Source organism: Canis aureus, chromosome 18 (genome assembly GCF_053574225.1).
Source record: "Canis aureus isolate CA01 chromosome 18, VMU_Caureus_v.1.0, whole genome shotgun sequence".
Classification (NCBI taxonomy): domain Eukaryota; kingdom Metazoa; phylum Chordata; class Mammalia; order Carnivora; family Canidae; genus Canis; species Canis aureus.
Genome location: NC_135628.1, coordinates 39,853,263 through 39,871,145, shown reverse-complemented (window position 1 = coordinate 39,871,145; position 17,883 = coordinate 39,853,263). Strand labels below are relative to the sequence as shown.

The following is a 17,883-nucleotide window of genomic DNA, read 5'->3' as shown; positions in this document are numbered from 1 at the left end:
GGACCCCTCTACCCTCCCACCCAGGCACAGTGGCTGGGGAGTGGGCAGGGTGCCACACACAAAAGGACTTGGGCAACCATATCAAATGTGAACATAAGGGGCAAGCTGCCCAGCCAACAATGACCACAGGCTCTTTGCCCTGGGCATCTGGGTCTGTGGTTAAGGGGAAGTACCGTCCCTAAACTGGCCAGGATTAGCTCTATAAAATAGAAAACAGCTCCCACAGCCACTGAAAGAGGGATTGGGACCGACTGCAATTGAATGCGGTGGTGTGCAGTGAGTGAAAGGAGACCATAAAAGCAGAGTCTCCACCCGTCTTGTTTCTGAATTCACCCTGTGAAAGGGGGAAAATAAACTACCTTTTCTTGAAATAGATGATGAGAGTGTGGAACCCTGTCTAGTGGGTCAGCTTGTGTGCAAGTGGACATGTGGCCATAGGGATAAGGGGGAGGGCTGCCTTTGCAGGGACAGCCAGTAGTAACCAAGCAGACTGCTCAAGATTAAAAATTGAACAAAGTTTCCTCAGGAGCATCCAGGCTGCTGTGTCTGGGAAGGACACCAGAAATTCTCCATAGAGGTGCCCTGATTCTCTAAACATAGTCTCGAAACCTTGCTTGTCCTGATGTGATGGAACTATAATACACAAATAATCAAAAGGTAGTGTTCATCCTCTTGGAAATGGTCTGGGTTGCTGGTGTCAGAATATAGCTGGTCTGACTCACTGGCTTTACATCAAGCTTTTAATGGATGAGTTAATCATATTTCTGGGCCATATCAATGAACTCACTAACCTTGTAAGAACATTCAACTGTGGTGTCAGAAAAACTTACACTAAGATTAGACTAACCCTGTCCAGAAATTCTCATCAACTTTATCATTATTTTTCCACTCATGTAAAGTACTTGATTTGAATGTTTAAAGGCCATACGTTATTTTTTAAATATTTTATTTATTTATTTATGAGAGACAGAGAGAGAGAGGCAGAGACATAGGCAGAGGGAGAAGTAGGCTCCCTGTAAGAAGCCTGATGCAGAACTCAATCCTGGATCCTGGGGTCATGCCCTGAGCTGAAGGCAGATAATTAACCACTGAACCACCTAGGCATCCCAGCCTTATGCTATTTCTCAAAATAAATCTAATGCTCTTATATCTTAAGGAATAAAATAAAATAAGTAAAAAGTTAAAACTCCCAAAAATATCTTTAGAAATATATATTCTTGGCGATCCCTGGGTTGCTCAGTGGTTTGGCGCCTGCCTTTGGCCCAGGGCGTGATCCTGGAGTCTTGGGATCGAGTCCCACGTCAGGCTCCCTGCATGGAGCCTGCTTCTCCCTCTGCCTGTGTCTCTGCCTCTCTCTCTCTCTCTATGTCTATCATAAATAAATAAATAAATAAATAAATAAATAAATAAATAAATATTAAAGAAAAGAAATATATATTCTTATAAAGCTAAGAAAAACGAGGTAGGGAAGCTTCTTGGTTCTGAGTAATTTTGCTTGTCTTAATTGTATTAGTCATATAATTTAATAATGTTGCATTACAACCCTAAATAAGTGAATTAGCTTCAGAATTTTATTTTTTTAATTTTATTTGTTTATTAATGAGAGACACAGGGAGAGATAGGCAGAGACACAGGCAGAGGGAGAAGCAAGCTCCACGCAGGGAGCCGGATGTGGGACTCGATCCCGGGACTCCAGGATCACGTCCTGAGCCAAAGGCAGATGTTCAACTGTTGAGCCACCCAGGGGCCCAGCTTCAGAATTTTAAATGCCTAGGAAAGTGATGAAATTTTTTAAACTACCATTATTAATAATGTTTTTCATAGATTATATCTTCAGAAAATGTACTGTGCAAATGAGAACAACAAAAAAAACCTCACATATTTTAGTAGTGTCAATCAATTTTGGGGGAATGCTATTTTACTCTTTACCAAATTGATGCAACTGACAGGGTGATATCATCCTTTGCTGCTTATGCTGACAGTCAATAAATTCCACGACAATTGGCAACAACAACTAGATCAGTAGCTATATGAACAGCAGATCTCAGGGGTTTTCTAAGACTACTTCTAGGAGTTGATGCAGACTTTCCAAAGTAGAAGAAGAGTTTTCTCTCTAATTGAGGGACTGTTCCCATATGACTGAAGGAACCTAAACATTTGGATGAAAAATAAAAAATTCAGTCAATCATCTAAATGTTTGCCACCATTACATGAAACATCAGGATACTTAAAAACATCTCGAGAGATGACTAAAATTTTAGACTTTACAACTAGATAATTGAGATCATACTGCCTTACTGTTTCCATATGAATGATAGTATGTCAAATGAGGCACACCCTGGAGAACTGTTTTGAACTTTTATATTCTATGCCACATAGAATACATGTTATAATTAATGTATGCAATTTACAATGTAAACGAAATTGATAATCACATAACTACTCTTCCATTTCTAATCTTTCAAATATAAAATAAAAACAAGTGTGTCTGTTCTTTCTCCTCATGTTTTGGTTTGCAGCAAAACAAAGTCAACTTTGGTGGTAGAATTCTGGGGCTCTAAGGTACTGTGACTCTGTCTTAGCATGAATTTGACTTTTTATCAAATGCAAATCGAATTCTGAATTCAAGAGTGGGGGCATTTGTCACATTTAAACGTTTTTTTGAAATGGTGTCATTAGTACTCAGTGGGTGCTCTGTGTTTGATGAATAATGAACAGTAATGAATGAAAATATCAGAATTAGACAGTGTTCTCACTTTGTGGAGTTGGATTCTAGGTGATCAACAACTATATGTTTAAGTTTTGTAGGAGTACCTCCACTATTTTTCTCTAGTTTGTCTCTTAACAACTGTGCAAGGTTTGGAGTGGTATTTGCTGGGATTTGCTGAAACACAGAAGCAATCAAGTGGATGAATTCTGGATTTTTCAAGTTTAATGACATTCCTTTATCTATATTGATTGGAGCTTTGGTAAATTCAATTGTTGATACCACCTGGATAATTTTAAGTCTTTCTGAAGCTTTAAAGAAAATGTTTCCAACATAGCTCAAGCAACATAAGAATTTCATCAGTTGAAAACTAAGAATCACTTCTGTGGGATGTGTAAAACAAGAAGCTGACCAGCATTATTTTCTTTTTCTTTAATTCAGTATCATTATTGAGAGTTATTCTTGAACTTTATGAAAACCAGATTGGGGCACAAGCATGTTCTCCATCTAATCGTGTTCAAGGAATTGGAACTGAAAATCATTCAAACTAGGAAAACATGACATTGAAAAATAGTCTGCATTCTTTCTTCTACCTCAACATATCTGAAGCTCTTTCCGACAAGGAAGACTTAGGCTGATAGTAAATCTGATCTTTTTTAGGCATGGACATTTAGCTTCCCAGTCAGGAAGAGATCATAATTTTTTTTTTCAATCACTTTTTTTACTTTGCTGGCCTATCAGTTACAACCTTTGATCCTCTGACGTTTCTCCTCAGAAAGCTGTGATTTCTCACTACCGCCCACAGAAAAAAATCCAAACAGTACCTGCCAGTCAAGGCCCTCTTTTGTCTGACCCAGGTGACCTCTGTAGCCACAATCCCTGCTACCTGCCTCTTCCATGCAAGCTGCTTTCCAACCAAACCAGACTGCCAGTTTGGGCTGCTCACCAGCCTCCAGTCTTTCTTCCTATTATCCCATCTCTCAGGAATGTCTCTTTCTTTTCCTCTCCATTTGCTGAGTGTTCCACATGTACTTAAAGGAATGAAACACTGCCATTCATGAGGTCTTTCTAACCATCCACTCTTTCTACTTTCCTCTTTTCTCCCCTTCCCTAGCTAAAACCAATCTTTCCCACCACCTCCATCACACACACAAAGACACACATGCACGCAAACATGCTACTATGCTTTAGTCATGGCATGCATCACATTCAAGGCTGCTCTTTGTGCGTGCATGTCGTGCCCTGCACAAAGATGTCAAACCCAAGGAACAAGTGAAGACAAAGATCCACCTTCCTTTCCACTCGCCAAAGCATGCACCTCCCCACAGGACTATGTCTGTGCAGAGAGGTGTCTTTTTCTTTTTTCATATGAAGTCTTGGACTAGCAGCATATTATGCAGCTCTGTTCATCAGCATGCATGCTTTTTTGTTTCCCTTATCAGGGCCCGAGTTTATTGAGGGCAGTGACTACCTTTGTGTTCCCATAATGCCTGGTACAATGCCTTTCTTACATGTAAGGTCATTCATTGAATTTAAGTGAAAGGATGACATGTATTTATTAAAAACAATTGCTTACATATAAACATGGAAGCACTATGGGAATCAAAATGGACTTTTTTGAAAATGTGGAATGGCCAACTTATCTGATTTTAACTGTATCATGGTTCTAAGTAATTTCCTATAAAATGTAGTGCCCAGTAGTCTTTTGTGGAATTTCAGAAACCACATTCGTGATGCTATGACAGGCCCTGGTAGAGCTGGTCTGAAATCTACCACTGACTGTTTGTTAAAATAGGCAAAGAATAACATTAAGGATTGTCTGAAGTGGGCAGGATCAAGGTCAGGAGAATGCCCATGGGAGGTGGGGGAATTTGAAAAGGAACCAGTTGGATCAGTCTGAGGTCAGTATACTTCCTAGAAGTCTACATTAAGTTGAAAACAAAAAACCAAAAAAAGCACCACGTCTCAAGGTCCTTGAAGCTTTGCCAACACTGTATATAGTATAACTTGATGTGGCCCTGCCCTCAAAGTAAAGAATTGCTTTGTTAAGACTTTATTGGAGAATTCCTATTAATTCTGATGCAATTTCGTTGATGAATGGGAAATGTCCACAAACCAAGCTTTACATACCACAAGACCATGATGCACATAAGATAGGTTTTATGCCTATTTGAAGACGTGGCCAGGATGTCAAATTTCAAGTTCTAAAGGGTAACCATTGACCAACCCCTCAAGGGAAAAGTCTGTGTCTACGTAGAAAATATTCTACTAACTATGCATTTAACAATTGCTTTGTGTTTTCCAGGATGTGTTGAGTTGATGTGATGAACTGTTTTCTCTCCAGGAAGAGCCTTCTCCAACCATTTCACAGTACACGTTTCTCCCCTTTCTCCTCCCAGTCATCTGTGATGTCAGTGTGCTTCGCTCGTTTCCATCCCAACTTGGTGGTTGGTGGTACTTACTCAGGCCAAATTGTCCTGTGGGATAATCGCAGTCATCGAAGGACGCCAGTACAGAGGACACCCTTGTCAGCTGCTGCACACACCGTAAGTCGACTTTGTCATTTCTCTTCCAGCCACCCAAGCCCTGAAAGCGGATAACTGACACAAGTACACATGTGGTCAATAACTCCAAGTAAGAAGCATGTGATTTATAGTGATTGTATCCTGACTGACCAAAATAAAGCCAAGTGAAAAGTAGGTGAAGGAAACACTGGGTTTAGAGAAATCTCTTAATGATCTACAAGTTTTAGCACATAGAAAGGAGCTCTCTGGATACACCAAAGTCCATTGGAGAGGCGGGGATGGATTAAAACTAAAAAAAAAGGACACAGGGAGAAACTTTGACAGAGGTATCTGTGAAATTATTGTAAAGAAACCCTTTGTGTTTCCATTATAACATGACGACTCATATTTTCAAACAGGCCAAGGAGAGTAAGCATTTTGTGTCTAGGGATGGTATATGGGATTTTTGCCAACGGTCCTTTTCCATCTGTGATTTGAGGGAGTGCTATGGCTTTAAATTCTGGAATGCATGGTTGTAAGTCTCAACGGTAAAGTCTACAGTGACAATATAATCCCTGGGGTTAAAAGTCAACATCTCAAAACCATTACCCACAATTTAGCAGAAGAGGTTCAGTATAGTGTTCATAAGACAACTACTCTGTCATTTCCTTTAAGAGAATGACAGGTGTGTTTAGCAGTTGTTAAGGAGGAATGAGAAGACAGGCATGTCTCCATCAATCCTTGCTACCTTGACATTCAGAGTAACTGATGTTCTTTCTCTGAAATGCCCAAATTATGCCCAAGGATACAGCTCTACTATTGTTTCAATTTCCTTAATGTGGTTGCCTCATTTGTTCCATCTGCTGGCCTCAAAACCATTCTAGCTTTAAAAAAGGACTGCTAGCTGATTTAGCTAAGACCATGAAGAGGAAAATTCTTCCACCCTTGTAAGACTGACAATGGGAAATGACAAATACCAAGTCAACCTTAATTCTGATTGACTTGGGCCTAAGACATATGCAGGTGAAACTACTTCTTGGGAATCTTGGAAAATTGCTCTTGCCTACCCCATTTCTCCAAACTAATAACAGAAAATTGTGACCCAGGAGAAGACGGTTTGATGCAGGTGTTTGCTCAAGTAGTGTGAAACCACTTCTTGGCTGGATGTGCTTATCTGGTGTGTTTCTGAGCATCTCTGGTGAAATTTCAAGAATTGTAAATCCAAATGTTAGAGCAGTAAGTTTTGGGGGGAAATCCAAATCCAGGAGCTCTTTCAAAGACTTAAGCTTTATTTGTCAAGTAACTTAGGATATGGTCATCACAACTAAAATACTATTATTATCAAACAGTAACATATTTCTGTTTGAAAATAAAATGTTTTTTCCCCTCTTTTGCTGCATTTTGTTGAGTCCATAGCTAAAAGGGCACAGTTAATTTTGTGACTGCCTTTCAACTTCTACTAATGCCTGGCTGATTGGTACCAGGATCAAAAGTGGTTAAGGAAAATGAGGCCCACCACAGATTACTAATTTCCTTTCACACCCACCACACATATGCATTTGGGACAACAGGAAATCCTAATTAAAGCAAAACCCTTCTGCCACACAGTAAGTTTATTCCTTAAATAAATAAAAACAATCTGGCATGTATACTGGAAAAATGAGCTGTGGCGTTGCTTTTCCTTTCCATTAAGGAGAGTTGTGTATGCCCGTGTGTGTGTGTGTGTGTGTGTGTGTGTGTAGGCATTCCCACGTGTCTGCTTCTGTTCTGGTTTCTTTACATCTCTCTCTTTTCTTTTAAGCCAAGTTTTATTACTCATGAAAGCACAGGCCAGTAGTACTGATTAAAGCCAGGAAAGGCTACCACACACATTCTTTTTCTAGGCATTTGGCTCTATACATTCTTCTAGATGCTTTCCTTTCCCTCCTGCAACCACCCTTAGGAGTCCCAATCCACTAGAATTTTGGTGCTTTGTTTTGATGCTTGGAAGTTAACAAAGAAACCCCACTGAACTCTTGCTGAAAAATACTAGGTGGATTTCAGGCTCACAACAACGTTCAGACCTTGCTTTCCCATTCTTCAGTTTTAACGTCTGCTGTTTTTAGGTGAGAATCTGTTCCATCAATTCTCACACTTGATTTGGACGCTGAGCTTTGAATGCTGTGTGGCTGGGGCCTTGAGTTTCATTACTCACTGCTACAGGTTCTGCATACACCGGAGGCCTGGGAAAAACCATTGTCCACAATCCCACAACCAGTCAGTCCTCTTGAAATTTGGAGACCTGATCAGGATGGCATTGAGTTTCAGACCCCTGCTGTACTCTCCACTGTCCATATCCACTAAGGCTGACTCAAAGTTTCTATAGGAACATGGTGTGAAAAACACTTAGGGGTTTACTTGGCTGTCCATCGGCACCGGGAAAAGAGCTGATGCAACTGCCAAAAAAGCCAATGTAATCTTAGCATACATAAATACGGGTGTACTTTTTATCACACAGAAGTAAAAATTCAACACATCCTAGATTTCTCTATTCTGTTGGTCGGCATATAGGTCTACAGTGTGTTTCATTCTCAGAACTTTGCTGTAAGACGAACTCAGATAAAATATAATGTATTCAAAAGGGAGTGACCAGGATGAGGAGGGTATTGAAAACCTGAAAGCCAGGTACTCAAGAACCAGTGAAGGAACTGGAGAGGATCAGTGTGAGTAGTCTGAGTAAGACAGGACTAGAGGAGAGGCATGATATAACAACCATTTATAAATATTGTTTGGACTTGATCTGTATAATCCCAGAGGGCACAGTACTAAAAGTATCTCCTAAGCTTTCCTTATCCCCAGTGGTGGAAGGAAGAACTCCCCGAGAATCAGTACAAAATCTGGCTACCCTTTAGAAAGGTGCTTCAGCAGACTTTGGACCACCTCTCGGTGGAGACAGATGAGCAGCTGCCCTAGATGATGATTACAGTTCCTTCTGACCAGGAGTTTATATGATAATAATAGTTTGGGAACCATCCTTTATATAATATCAACTTTCCAATATTAAAGATTGTTTCATTGTCATTGTGGCTAGGTATTATGGACAGTAACTCATCAAGAGTAAGACTTAGACTGTCAGCTATTTGCACAGAGAAGCACCAACTCACTTGTGGTTTGGCCCATGATGGCTAAGCTGCCTAAAATCTAACCCACAGGACTGTTAGGTTCTGCTTATGCTAACCTTCCATTTAGTATTTAATGTGCAGCTGCAAATGATTTTAACCTACCATTTAGGATTCTACAGAGTGGGATAGCCTTCTAGAGTTATGACAGGAGGTTAGAGCATCTTGTCTATGCTTCCCTGGATGTAGAAATGACCTTCCTCCAGGCCCTGGCCAAATCGAAGCCTCCATAGTAACCCAAATGATATTTTGAAAAATAAATCTATCATTATCCTAGATTTTGCAGTGACATAAAAGAACCTAATTTTATCTCATGAGGTGCATCATGCCAGTAAGTCCCCCTACTAGTATCCCTCCCTCAAATTAAAGAGGCTGATGAATATTAACCACTTTATATAAAGAACGTTAACAAATGTTTGGCACTATGACTACAATGCACTAAACTCCAGATTTAGTAACACATACTCGTTCCAAAAGTCAATAGTTCTCCTCGTTTGAAAGCTGTCCTTTTTCATCACTCATGGTGAGCTTAGAAGCCAAGCTATGTGCTGCTTCTGCTCCATCAATCATCATTTGCTGCAGCTTCCTTCAGCTCCGGTGGACTGCCTCTGACGGAGCAAGGTGAAGCTTGGTAAGTATTTCCACTACTACGTGTGCCTGCCAGAGCTTTTAGAAAGCAATCGGGTTCAAATCAAAAGTGGCAAATGACCTGAGGCTTGTATTATTGTAGGATTATGTCACTCTTTAATCCTCGTTTTAGAGTAATGTGTTTGACACTCCAATGTAAGCATTTCCTCCTGGATCGCGTCTGATCCTCCATGTTTACGTTTTTGCAGCATCCCGTGTACTGTGTAAATGTTGTTGGGACCCAGAATGCCCATAACCTCATCACTGTCTCTACTGATGGCAAAATGTGTTCCTGGAGCCTGGACATGCTCTCAACTCCACAGGTGGGTTTGTTTTCCCCTACACATAAGAGCATCCTGGTTAAAAGAGATACTTGCCTAATGGAACACAGTTCCTAAAAGCCAAACCCTCACATCCTATAGGAGCTAAAACCAGTGGACGCACTTGAAAGAGTGGGGCCTGCTTTCAACAGTCTCCTCCTGAAGCCAAAACCCATTTCCTTTACCGCAAATCATGTAATTATTGTAATACGTTAATCCTTAGGTCAGTTTCAAGTGAAAATGAAATAATCCATTTTAAAGCATAGTAATTATAGAAGTTGCCTGTGGTATGAATCCTATGTACCCTACAGCATTGTTAAACGCAAATGAAGTTGGAGCTCCACAGAGCAATCCCTTAGGGGCACTTGCCTTGGAGGAAGGGTATCCCCCATAAAACAAAAATCCAAGCCCTTGCTTGCATCTGTAGCCTAGACGACCGTCTGTGTGTGTGAAGAATTTGTCCAACCATCTGTTTTCTCCTCTGGAATGTTTGTTAGGATGGCTCCTGCCATTCCTTACTCAACAAATGAGAAGTTGGAAATGCAAAAGTTCCATAATTTCCAAACCACTACTGATTACAGTTATGGAAAACAAAGAAGCATGAAGGGAAGAGACCACTGGGGGGGAGGCATCTAAATGCAACTTTCAGAATCTATATGCAAGATGCATACATGCACACAGAAATGCCCATGTAGACACACTCTGTCCACATTTCTTTATGAGGAAAAAAGTAATTTCATTGTCCTCCAACTAAAAACACAGAGAAAGGTTTATTATTAAGACTTTGACAAAAATGTGAGATAACATCAAGAAAATTATAATGATATCTAGGAGATAATTCTCAGTTTTAATTCTATTCCCTTTCCTGGATTAACAACCCCAGAATGTCTGGCTCACAATTTTAGAAGACATTGTAGTTTCAAGACGCATAAGGAAATGTGAAACCATAAAGAACCTTCCATAAGTCTCCAAAAATACAGATGTAGAAAATATTAAGACTAAGTAAATTCTTTTTATAATTTGGAGTTGGGGCAGCCTGGGAGAGGGGTGAGCTAATAAGCTCCTAACTATTTAAGTTCCATCTATTTCGACTGATCTTTACCATTATACAAGTTGGGAGTTGTATGTGGGTATTTTATAGCTTTGTCTTAAAATTCTCAGCAATATGTTGTTTGCTTTTAAAAGCATGGAGATTACAAACAGATATGAGAGCGAACCCTCTAATTAGGAATTTTTAATTGCCCTTTTGGCTGATTAAACGTGTATTTGTTTAAGTTAAAACCAGTCGTACAGGGGCTACAGGACCATTTTTATTAGTTTTAGCATGCCCACAGACTCCTGTCCCTGTACAGAGATTGAGAGCTTCATGGCATGTCCATGGATGACAAGCAGACATGAGAGCATTCAACGGTCACCCTGATCCCTCTCTGTTCCAAGTGGGTGACCGAGAGACTGTTCGTTTCCTGCTGCTAATTTTAGTGATGGAGCAGACCATTGGGTGGCCCAGTTTTCTGTACTGTCATAGTGTCCCTTCACTAACACACTCACTATGAGTGTGGATCTCAAGTACTGCGAGCAGGTCACATGACCATATAATCTGAACTACCTGAACTGTTAGCTCACACAGCCGATTTCTGGACTCCTCAGCTAAGACGTGGCTTATTTGTTTGCACAATAAGGCTACACTCCCTAGCAACTATAACAACATGATCCCCTAGAATTATTTTTTTTTTAATTACTTCAGGTGCGCAAAGTAGGCTGTTTGATGTAAACAGCCAGAAATATTTAGGGATGTTAGTTACACTTGATTACTCTTCACTGTCATTAATTCAGCAGAATGTCTCTTAACGTACACTTTGATTCCCGAATTTGAAAATTATCTGAGCTAAAATAAAGACTTTCATTTGCCATTTTAAAGACTTATTTCACTACCATTCTTTGTGGGCTTCTGGCTTGCACACCCAATGGCTGCCCTTCATGAAATTCAATGTCCCCATTGAAATCTGGTTTTTATGACTTGAGTGACAACTTTCCGGTTTTAGTCCACGGAGGACACAAACTCTTGCTTTGACAAACGTGCTTCGTACGTCTGATATTAATACACGTGTATTCTCACGAACAATTGATTTCGAAAATGTTTGTAAATACAAGGGTATTGTGTGTTTTATTAAAGCCTGGGGCTGACAAGTGTAACCATTACAGTATTATCTTTAGTTTCTGCACCATTAGTTTCGAAATTCTCACCTGTCATCTCTGCCTGACTTAAGAAGCAGCAGCACACACTGATGAGATCCAGCCGGCCTGAAACCAGAGATACGCAGAAGCATGAGTGTCAGGGGCAGTAAAGCGTGGTTTCTGGCACAGCCGGGGTCTTTTGTAACGCTGTGTGAAAAGCAAACAGACGATTTAGCCGAATGACTTTTCCGCGCTATCTTTGGCTTGGCGACGAGTTGCCAGAGGGAACGTAACCTCGCCGTGTTTCGGGTTTCGGCAGGAGAGCATGGAGCTGGTTTACAATAAGTCCAAGCCTGTGGCCGTTACCGGAATGGCTTTCCCGACGGGAGACGTCAATAACTTCGTGGTTGGCAGCGAGGAGGGTACGGTCTACACGGCCTGTCGTCATGGAAGGTGATTTTGTGTTTTCTTACCGATGACGTGTTTCTCATTTCCGAAAGTCTGTTATCACGTTCTGGATTAGAACCACCTTGCATTAGGAGAGAGGCTTAGCTGAAGACATGCAAAGCCCACCTCGAGTGCCCCTTATCGTTAGCCGTCGTGAGCCGGGGATGGTTCACACTGCCTTGAGGGAAAGAGCCCAAGCTTCTTAGCATGTCCGGTAAGACCCTTGGCCTTCCAGGGTCCTGCTCCTTCCAGGCCTCAGCTTCATGCTCCAGCCACGACCCGTCAGGGGTAACAAGCCCCCAAGATGGCTCCCCCCACGCCTGCACGGGGCCCCACCCTCACTTTCTTCCCTCAGGTCTGGCACTTCTCCCTTCGGGGCCTGCTTAATTCCTCCTCAGCCTTCAAGAGCCAGCACAGAGGTCCTGCCACACGGAAGCCTCTCCTGACTCTCTTGAGCAGAGAAAACCCACTCCCTCCTTTATGGTTTCATAGAATTTTCATTTCTTTTATTCATTCATGTTTCCGAGGAATACGTACTAAGAACCTACCATGTGCCCAGCACCATGACGAAACAGACATGGAGTTCATGTTCTAGTTGAGGGTGAAAGACAGTAAACCAATAAACGAGGAGATGTGTGGCTTGAGAGGCTAAGTACTACAGAGAAAATTTAAGTAGAATAAATGGGATTGGACTACAGGCCGTCTGATAAATTTGCTATTTTATATATTCATATATATGCTTCTACAAATAGCATTAATTACATTTTATTTCACTTATTCGTTCATTTGCCATTTTTCTCTTATTAAACTCTTCATTTCATCATTGGTTTTCTGCCTGGGGCCTGACACATAGTAAGTGAGGAGCTAAACATCTATTTGGAGAATTAGGAAATAATAATAATAACCCAAATAATAATAAGGCAAATAATACAGGGGCTCTTCCTCCCAATCAGAGAGGCTGGAATGGTAATGGGATACAGACCAACGTGAAGTTTCCACGTGATAAGAATTTTGCCTTGACTGAGAGATTGGTAAATGCCCCTGGAAAACCCTCAGGTTAAACCATCAGGTTAAATCCAGTAATTTGAATTATTGTAAAATTGCATGCAAGACTTAATGAGCGGCCTCACCACCTTTTGAAAGGTTCACTGTGTTCACCTTGGTACTTAATTTTCTTTCACTTTAGGAGTTGTAATTCAATTGATTTTTTCATCTCTTGTACTCATTCCAGGCTGTTTAGATTTAGTGAGAAATCGAAAATTACTCCAAGTTTATACATCTGTGTTTTTGTGATTTATAGAAGCATCCCCAGCCCAGCTATGTAATTCTTCCATTCAGACAATAGGAGCCGTGATTTTCCTACTGTTCTACACATAAAACAAGCAATATATCTCCTGCTCACATGATTTAAAGATGAGTAGAAAGAGATGCCTCATAGTTCTATGTCCATAAAACTGACTAAAACCATGCATTAAAGTTTTATGAAAGCATAAAAAGACCCGATAAAGTTGTTCATTCACGCAAACATTTGCTACACACCTACTTGGAGCAAAGCGCACTGCTAGATGCTGCCGGGCATGCAGACATTCTATAAACTTGGTTCCTGCCTTCAAGAAAGTGATGATGATGGGCAAGGTAAATGCACACATATCTGCAATATGGGTAAAAGGTCATAAGTGGCACGAAAGGCACAGAGAGAGCAGGGATCAGATATGGAGTCACAGCTTTATCCACAAATTTATTAGAACCAGTAGGGCATATAGGTTCCATTGATGTAATCCGGGACTTTAATTATCTGCAAAGGCTACAGAACATTCTCACTGATAACTTTCAGATTTTTTTTTTCTTTTTAGTTTCTCTAATGTGAATAATGTTTTGCATGATGAACATTTTTGTTCTGTGGCTGTTGTCTTTTTCAAGCATGATCAGAATTTGCAGTGTGGTTCAAAAGATGGGTACCTAAGGTAAAAACCACAAACCTTTTTATGAGCTTGATTCTGCTTCTTACATTGGCCCATCCATCCAAAATATAAAATACAGATCTTAATAAAGTTGTAAAATAGCAGGAATTTGGCTTCATAGTAATTTTAAATGGGTCATATAGGGCTAAGGTGGGAGGGGGATTTCTATTTTTCACCTAACATACAGAAGGTGAAAATCCACTTCTATAAATTAAATAAGGTCCTCATTTTGCACCCTATAAACCCTTTCAGGATGCTGTTAAGAGCAAGTGGAGTCTCACCAGGGGCCACTTCAAAGATCAGTTCCTCGTGTTCTTTAGAACAGTTTAAATGATCATGTGTAGAACTGCTGTTAGCAGTTTCACTGGGCATAATTTTTGAGTGCCTGTTACATGGAACACACGCTACAGCATTTTCTCATGATTTCAAACCTTGCTCAGCACATTGACATTTATTGGTGCTCCAGAAACCCAAATGTTTTAATAACTTAATTCAAATTTTACTCTCAGTGACATAATATTTGGATTCCACAATCCCTAAGTATATGTCTTATTTATAACCTCATGCATATGGATTTTTAAAATACAGCATTTTTGGTATATTTTTTTAATTGAGTATGGTTGTGTGCAGACTATTGTGTGATAACAGAGGGCTGGAAATAATCCCAGCTTAGTTAAAAGGCGGCATATGTTCTTGGATAACTTTCAAAATGTAGATCACTATTTCTCAGATGTGCTTCTTTGGGGGGAAAAAAAAGAAAGGTCTAAGTTTGTCTCTTTTCCCTTGTGGTTTCTTTCAACAAATATTTATTAAGCACTTACTATATGCCAAACACTTGGCAATGAGGAAACCAGGCATCAGCCCTTATGGAAGCTTCATTCAGTAGACTTGAAACTTCTCTTCTTTCAATGAAAACATTGTTTTTTAAATATCACATTTAATTATGCATATCGTATTGTGGTGGCAAGGGTTTCTACAAAGTATTACCTTTTCAGATATGTTAACTTTAAGAAATTTCCTTGAAAAGATAAATGTAGGCATACAAGGATGTGTAGAGTTTTCTAGCCAATGGGGTTCCCAGAAGGAGTTAAAATGGAATGTGTGCCAAATGTCATCATAAGGAGAGAACAGTCTTATTAAGTAAAATATGAAAGCTTCTGAGATGGAAGTATGTATGTTTTCCATTGAGGTGCTGCGTCAACAATGATAGGATTTGAGGAACTCCTAGAAAAAGGATTAAATGACAAAATTTGATAGTAAATTTAGAAGGCTAAAAAGATTATATTGCTCCATATTATTTTTTAATCATCAAAACCAGTCTAGCATTTTATTTCTCTCAAGATAACTGTGAAAGTGGTTTCATTTTTGGTAGTTCATGGTGGTTCTTATAAATTACCGAGATGTAATCATGCAGAGACGGGTTTGTTTTCTTTAAAAGCAGTCGCTGCTTTGCAAAGGTCACTGAAATTCTGCTCCTGTGTGGTCTTCATGCAGCAAAGCAGGTATTGGGGAGGTCTTCGAAGGTCACCAGGGGCCGGTGACTGGAATTAACTGCCATATGGCTGTGGGCCCAATCGACTTCTCACACCTGTTTGTCACGTCATCATTTGACTGGACCGTCAAACTGTGGACCACAAAGGTAAGAATATCTTGATTTAAGTTCTCTGGTAATACCTAGGCAAAGGGACAATTTTATTGTATACAGCCTACTGATGAATTCAGTCTGCCTCAGAGCTAAAGGTTCGCTTTCTCAGTCCATTTTATTTATTTTAAAATACGTAAGTGATACTTGAAAACATTCTAAATTTTTAAAATTCTGGCAGTTTGGGGTACCTGGGTGGCTCAGTGGTTGAGCATCTCTCATTGGCTCAGGTCATGATCCCAAGGTCCTGGGATTGAGTCCTGCATTCTCCCTCTGCCTATGTTTCTGCCTCTCTCTGTCTCTCTCATGAATAGATAAATAAAATCTTAAAAAAAAATAAAAATAAAAGTCCAGCAATTCAAATAATAATAAAATGCAAGTCCTTCTTTGCTAACACTAGTGCTGCCCAGCACATGTCCTCCAGGACTACCATCCTTCCCTCTCCCCACTTCAGTGTTGACTGCACAGAGCTCTATAGCACTGGCTTACATACACCTGCACTTGTGGAAATGGGACTTGGGACCTGGTGGTTTGGGGCTTGGGGTGTGTCTTTTGAGCCTTTGGTGGTTTTTAAGCTGGCAAATGGTACTATGTTAATTGTGTTTTCAAAGGCAATTCTGACCATGTTTGAGAGCAAAAAAAGGAAAGGTCACTGGAATAAGGGTGCTGTAGTCCAGAGAAATAAGTGACAGTGACAGTGGTGTAAACCAGTAGTTTGGGATGGAGAGAAAGAGGTGGATTCGAGAGCCATTTATCAGGTAACAGCCACAGAAATTGTTGATGTGATTTAATATAAGGATGGTGAGACAGTGAGTCATCAGGAAAAAAAGGCAAGTTATAGCTGAAGAATGGAGACTGTGCTAATCAGTCACTGTATTCACTGCATGGAGATCACCAGAGGAAGGGCGCCTTGGCCAAGAGCATTGTGCAGGTTAAATGTAAGGTTCTTGGGATGCACAACTCATGATCGCCATTATAGTTTGCAATGTGGGACAGAAGTGGAGGGAGACCCCTGGGCTATAGGTACATACCTAGTAGCAGTCAGGATAGAAATCATTATTATAGTCCATGGAGTGGATTTTTTAAAGATTGTATTTATTTATTTGAGAGAAAGCAAGAGATCACAAGCAGGAGAGGGAGAAGCAGACTCTCCTCTGAGCAAGGAGCCCCATGCAGAGCTTGATTCCAGGACCCCAGGATCATTACCTGAGCCAAAGGCAAATGCTTAACTAACTGAGCCAGCCGACACCCCAAAGAGTAGATTTTAAAAGAAATGTTAAGAGTAGACCCAGGAAAAGAGGGATATTTAGGAAATAAACAGGAGAAATGGAACTAGAAAAGGAGACTTAAAGAGTGCCAACCCAAGAAACAGAGGGGAAAATTATCACTTTTGAGTGTGTGGCTTCCTGGACATGAATAGAGAGAGTCTATAGGAAGAGCACAGAGTTGCCCTCCACTGCATGAAAAACAACCTCACCTACAAGAGATACCCAAATTAAAGCCAAGGTGAGAAACTTCTTTTCAACTGTCATACTGACAAAAGTCCAAAAGCAACACAGTCTGTGAAGGGATGAAAGAACCAGCCATTCTCATACATTGCTGTCGTGAGTGCAAAATGGCACAACACTGGAGAGAGTGATTTGGCAGTATATAAAAATAATTCATCATGCATATTTGCTCATTGTCAGAGCAATTCTTGCTTCTAGGAATCTATGCCAAAAGTATACGAGCAAAAATAAGAAAAAAGACATCTGCAGAAGGAGATTCATTGAAAGGCTATCTTGAATAGGAAAAGACTGGAAAGGACCCAAGAATTCATTGTGAGGCCTCTGGACAAATCAAAAGTAAACTACATCCACAGGAGAGAGGACGATTCAAGTGTATGAGAAGTGCAGATTTCTTCATACTATTATGTAGTGATGTCTAGGAATATATTTTTAAGTGAGAAACGCAAGGTGGAGAAAAGTGTAAATAGTATTTGTCATTGTTTAGTATTTATTTGTATATTTTTAAAGGTTGGAAGGACACGCATACATAAAATTATTATTTACAGAGAGGCAGAAGACTAAAAGAAAGAGAATAACCACACTTATTAAAATATATTTTGTACTTTTGGTTTGGGAACCACATAAACATTTTACTTAGTTACAAAACAATAAAATTTTTAAAGTGGTGAAGTGGGGAGCCTCAGTGGCTCAGTCAATTAAACATCCAACTCTTGATTTCAGCTCAGGTCATGACCTCAGGGTCATGGGATGGAACGCCACGTGGGATGGGCTTTATACTCAGCAGGGTGTCTGCTTGAGATTCTCTCCTTCTCCCTCTCCCTGACCCTTTGCCTC

At 40.3% G+C, this 17,883-nt stretch overlaps 1 protein-coding gene and 1 long non-coding RNA gene across 11 annotated transcripts in view; one reads left to right on the top strand and one right to left on the bottom strand.

The window, feature by feature from the left end:
• DYNC1I1 (dynein cytoplasmic 1 intermediate chain 1) overlaps nt 1-17,883 on the top strand; it is a 438,502-nt gene that overhangs the window by 364,099 nt on the left and 56,520 nt on the right. For all 10 annotated transcript variants that reach the window (XM_077856834.1, XM_077856843.1, XM_077856842.1 and 7 more), the window contains 4 exons: nt 5,107-5,253; nt 9,206-9,319; nt 11,811-11,944; nt 15,394-15,538. In XM_077856834.1, coding sequence (XP_077712960.1) covers nt 5,107-5,253; nt 9,206-9,319; nt 11,811-11,944; nt 15,394-15,538 — 540 coding nt within the window. The remainder of the gene's footprint in view (nt 1-5,106; nt 5,254-9,205; nt 9,320-11,810; nt 11,945-15,393; nt 15,539-17,883) is intronic.
• The window catches only part of LOC144288880 (uncharacterized), a 38,216-nt gene continuing 25,280 nt past the window's right edge, over nt 4,948-17,883 (bottom strand). The window contains exons 2-3 of the long non-coding RNA XR_013356903.1: nt 11,561-11,617; nt 4,948-5,307 (exon numbers count right to left, since the gene is read on the bottom strand). This is a non-coding gene — a long non-coding RNA (uncharacterized LOC144288880). The remainder of the gene's footprint in view (nt 5,308-11,560; nt 11,618-17,883) is intronic.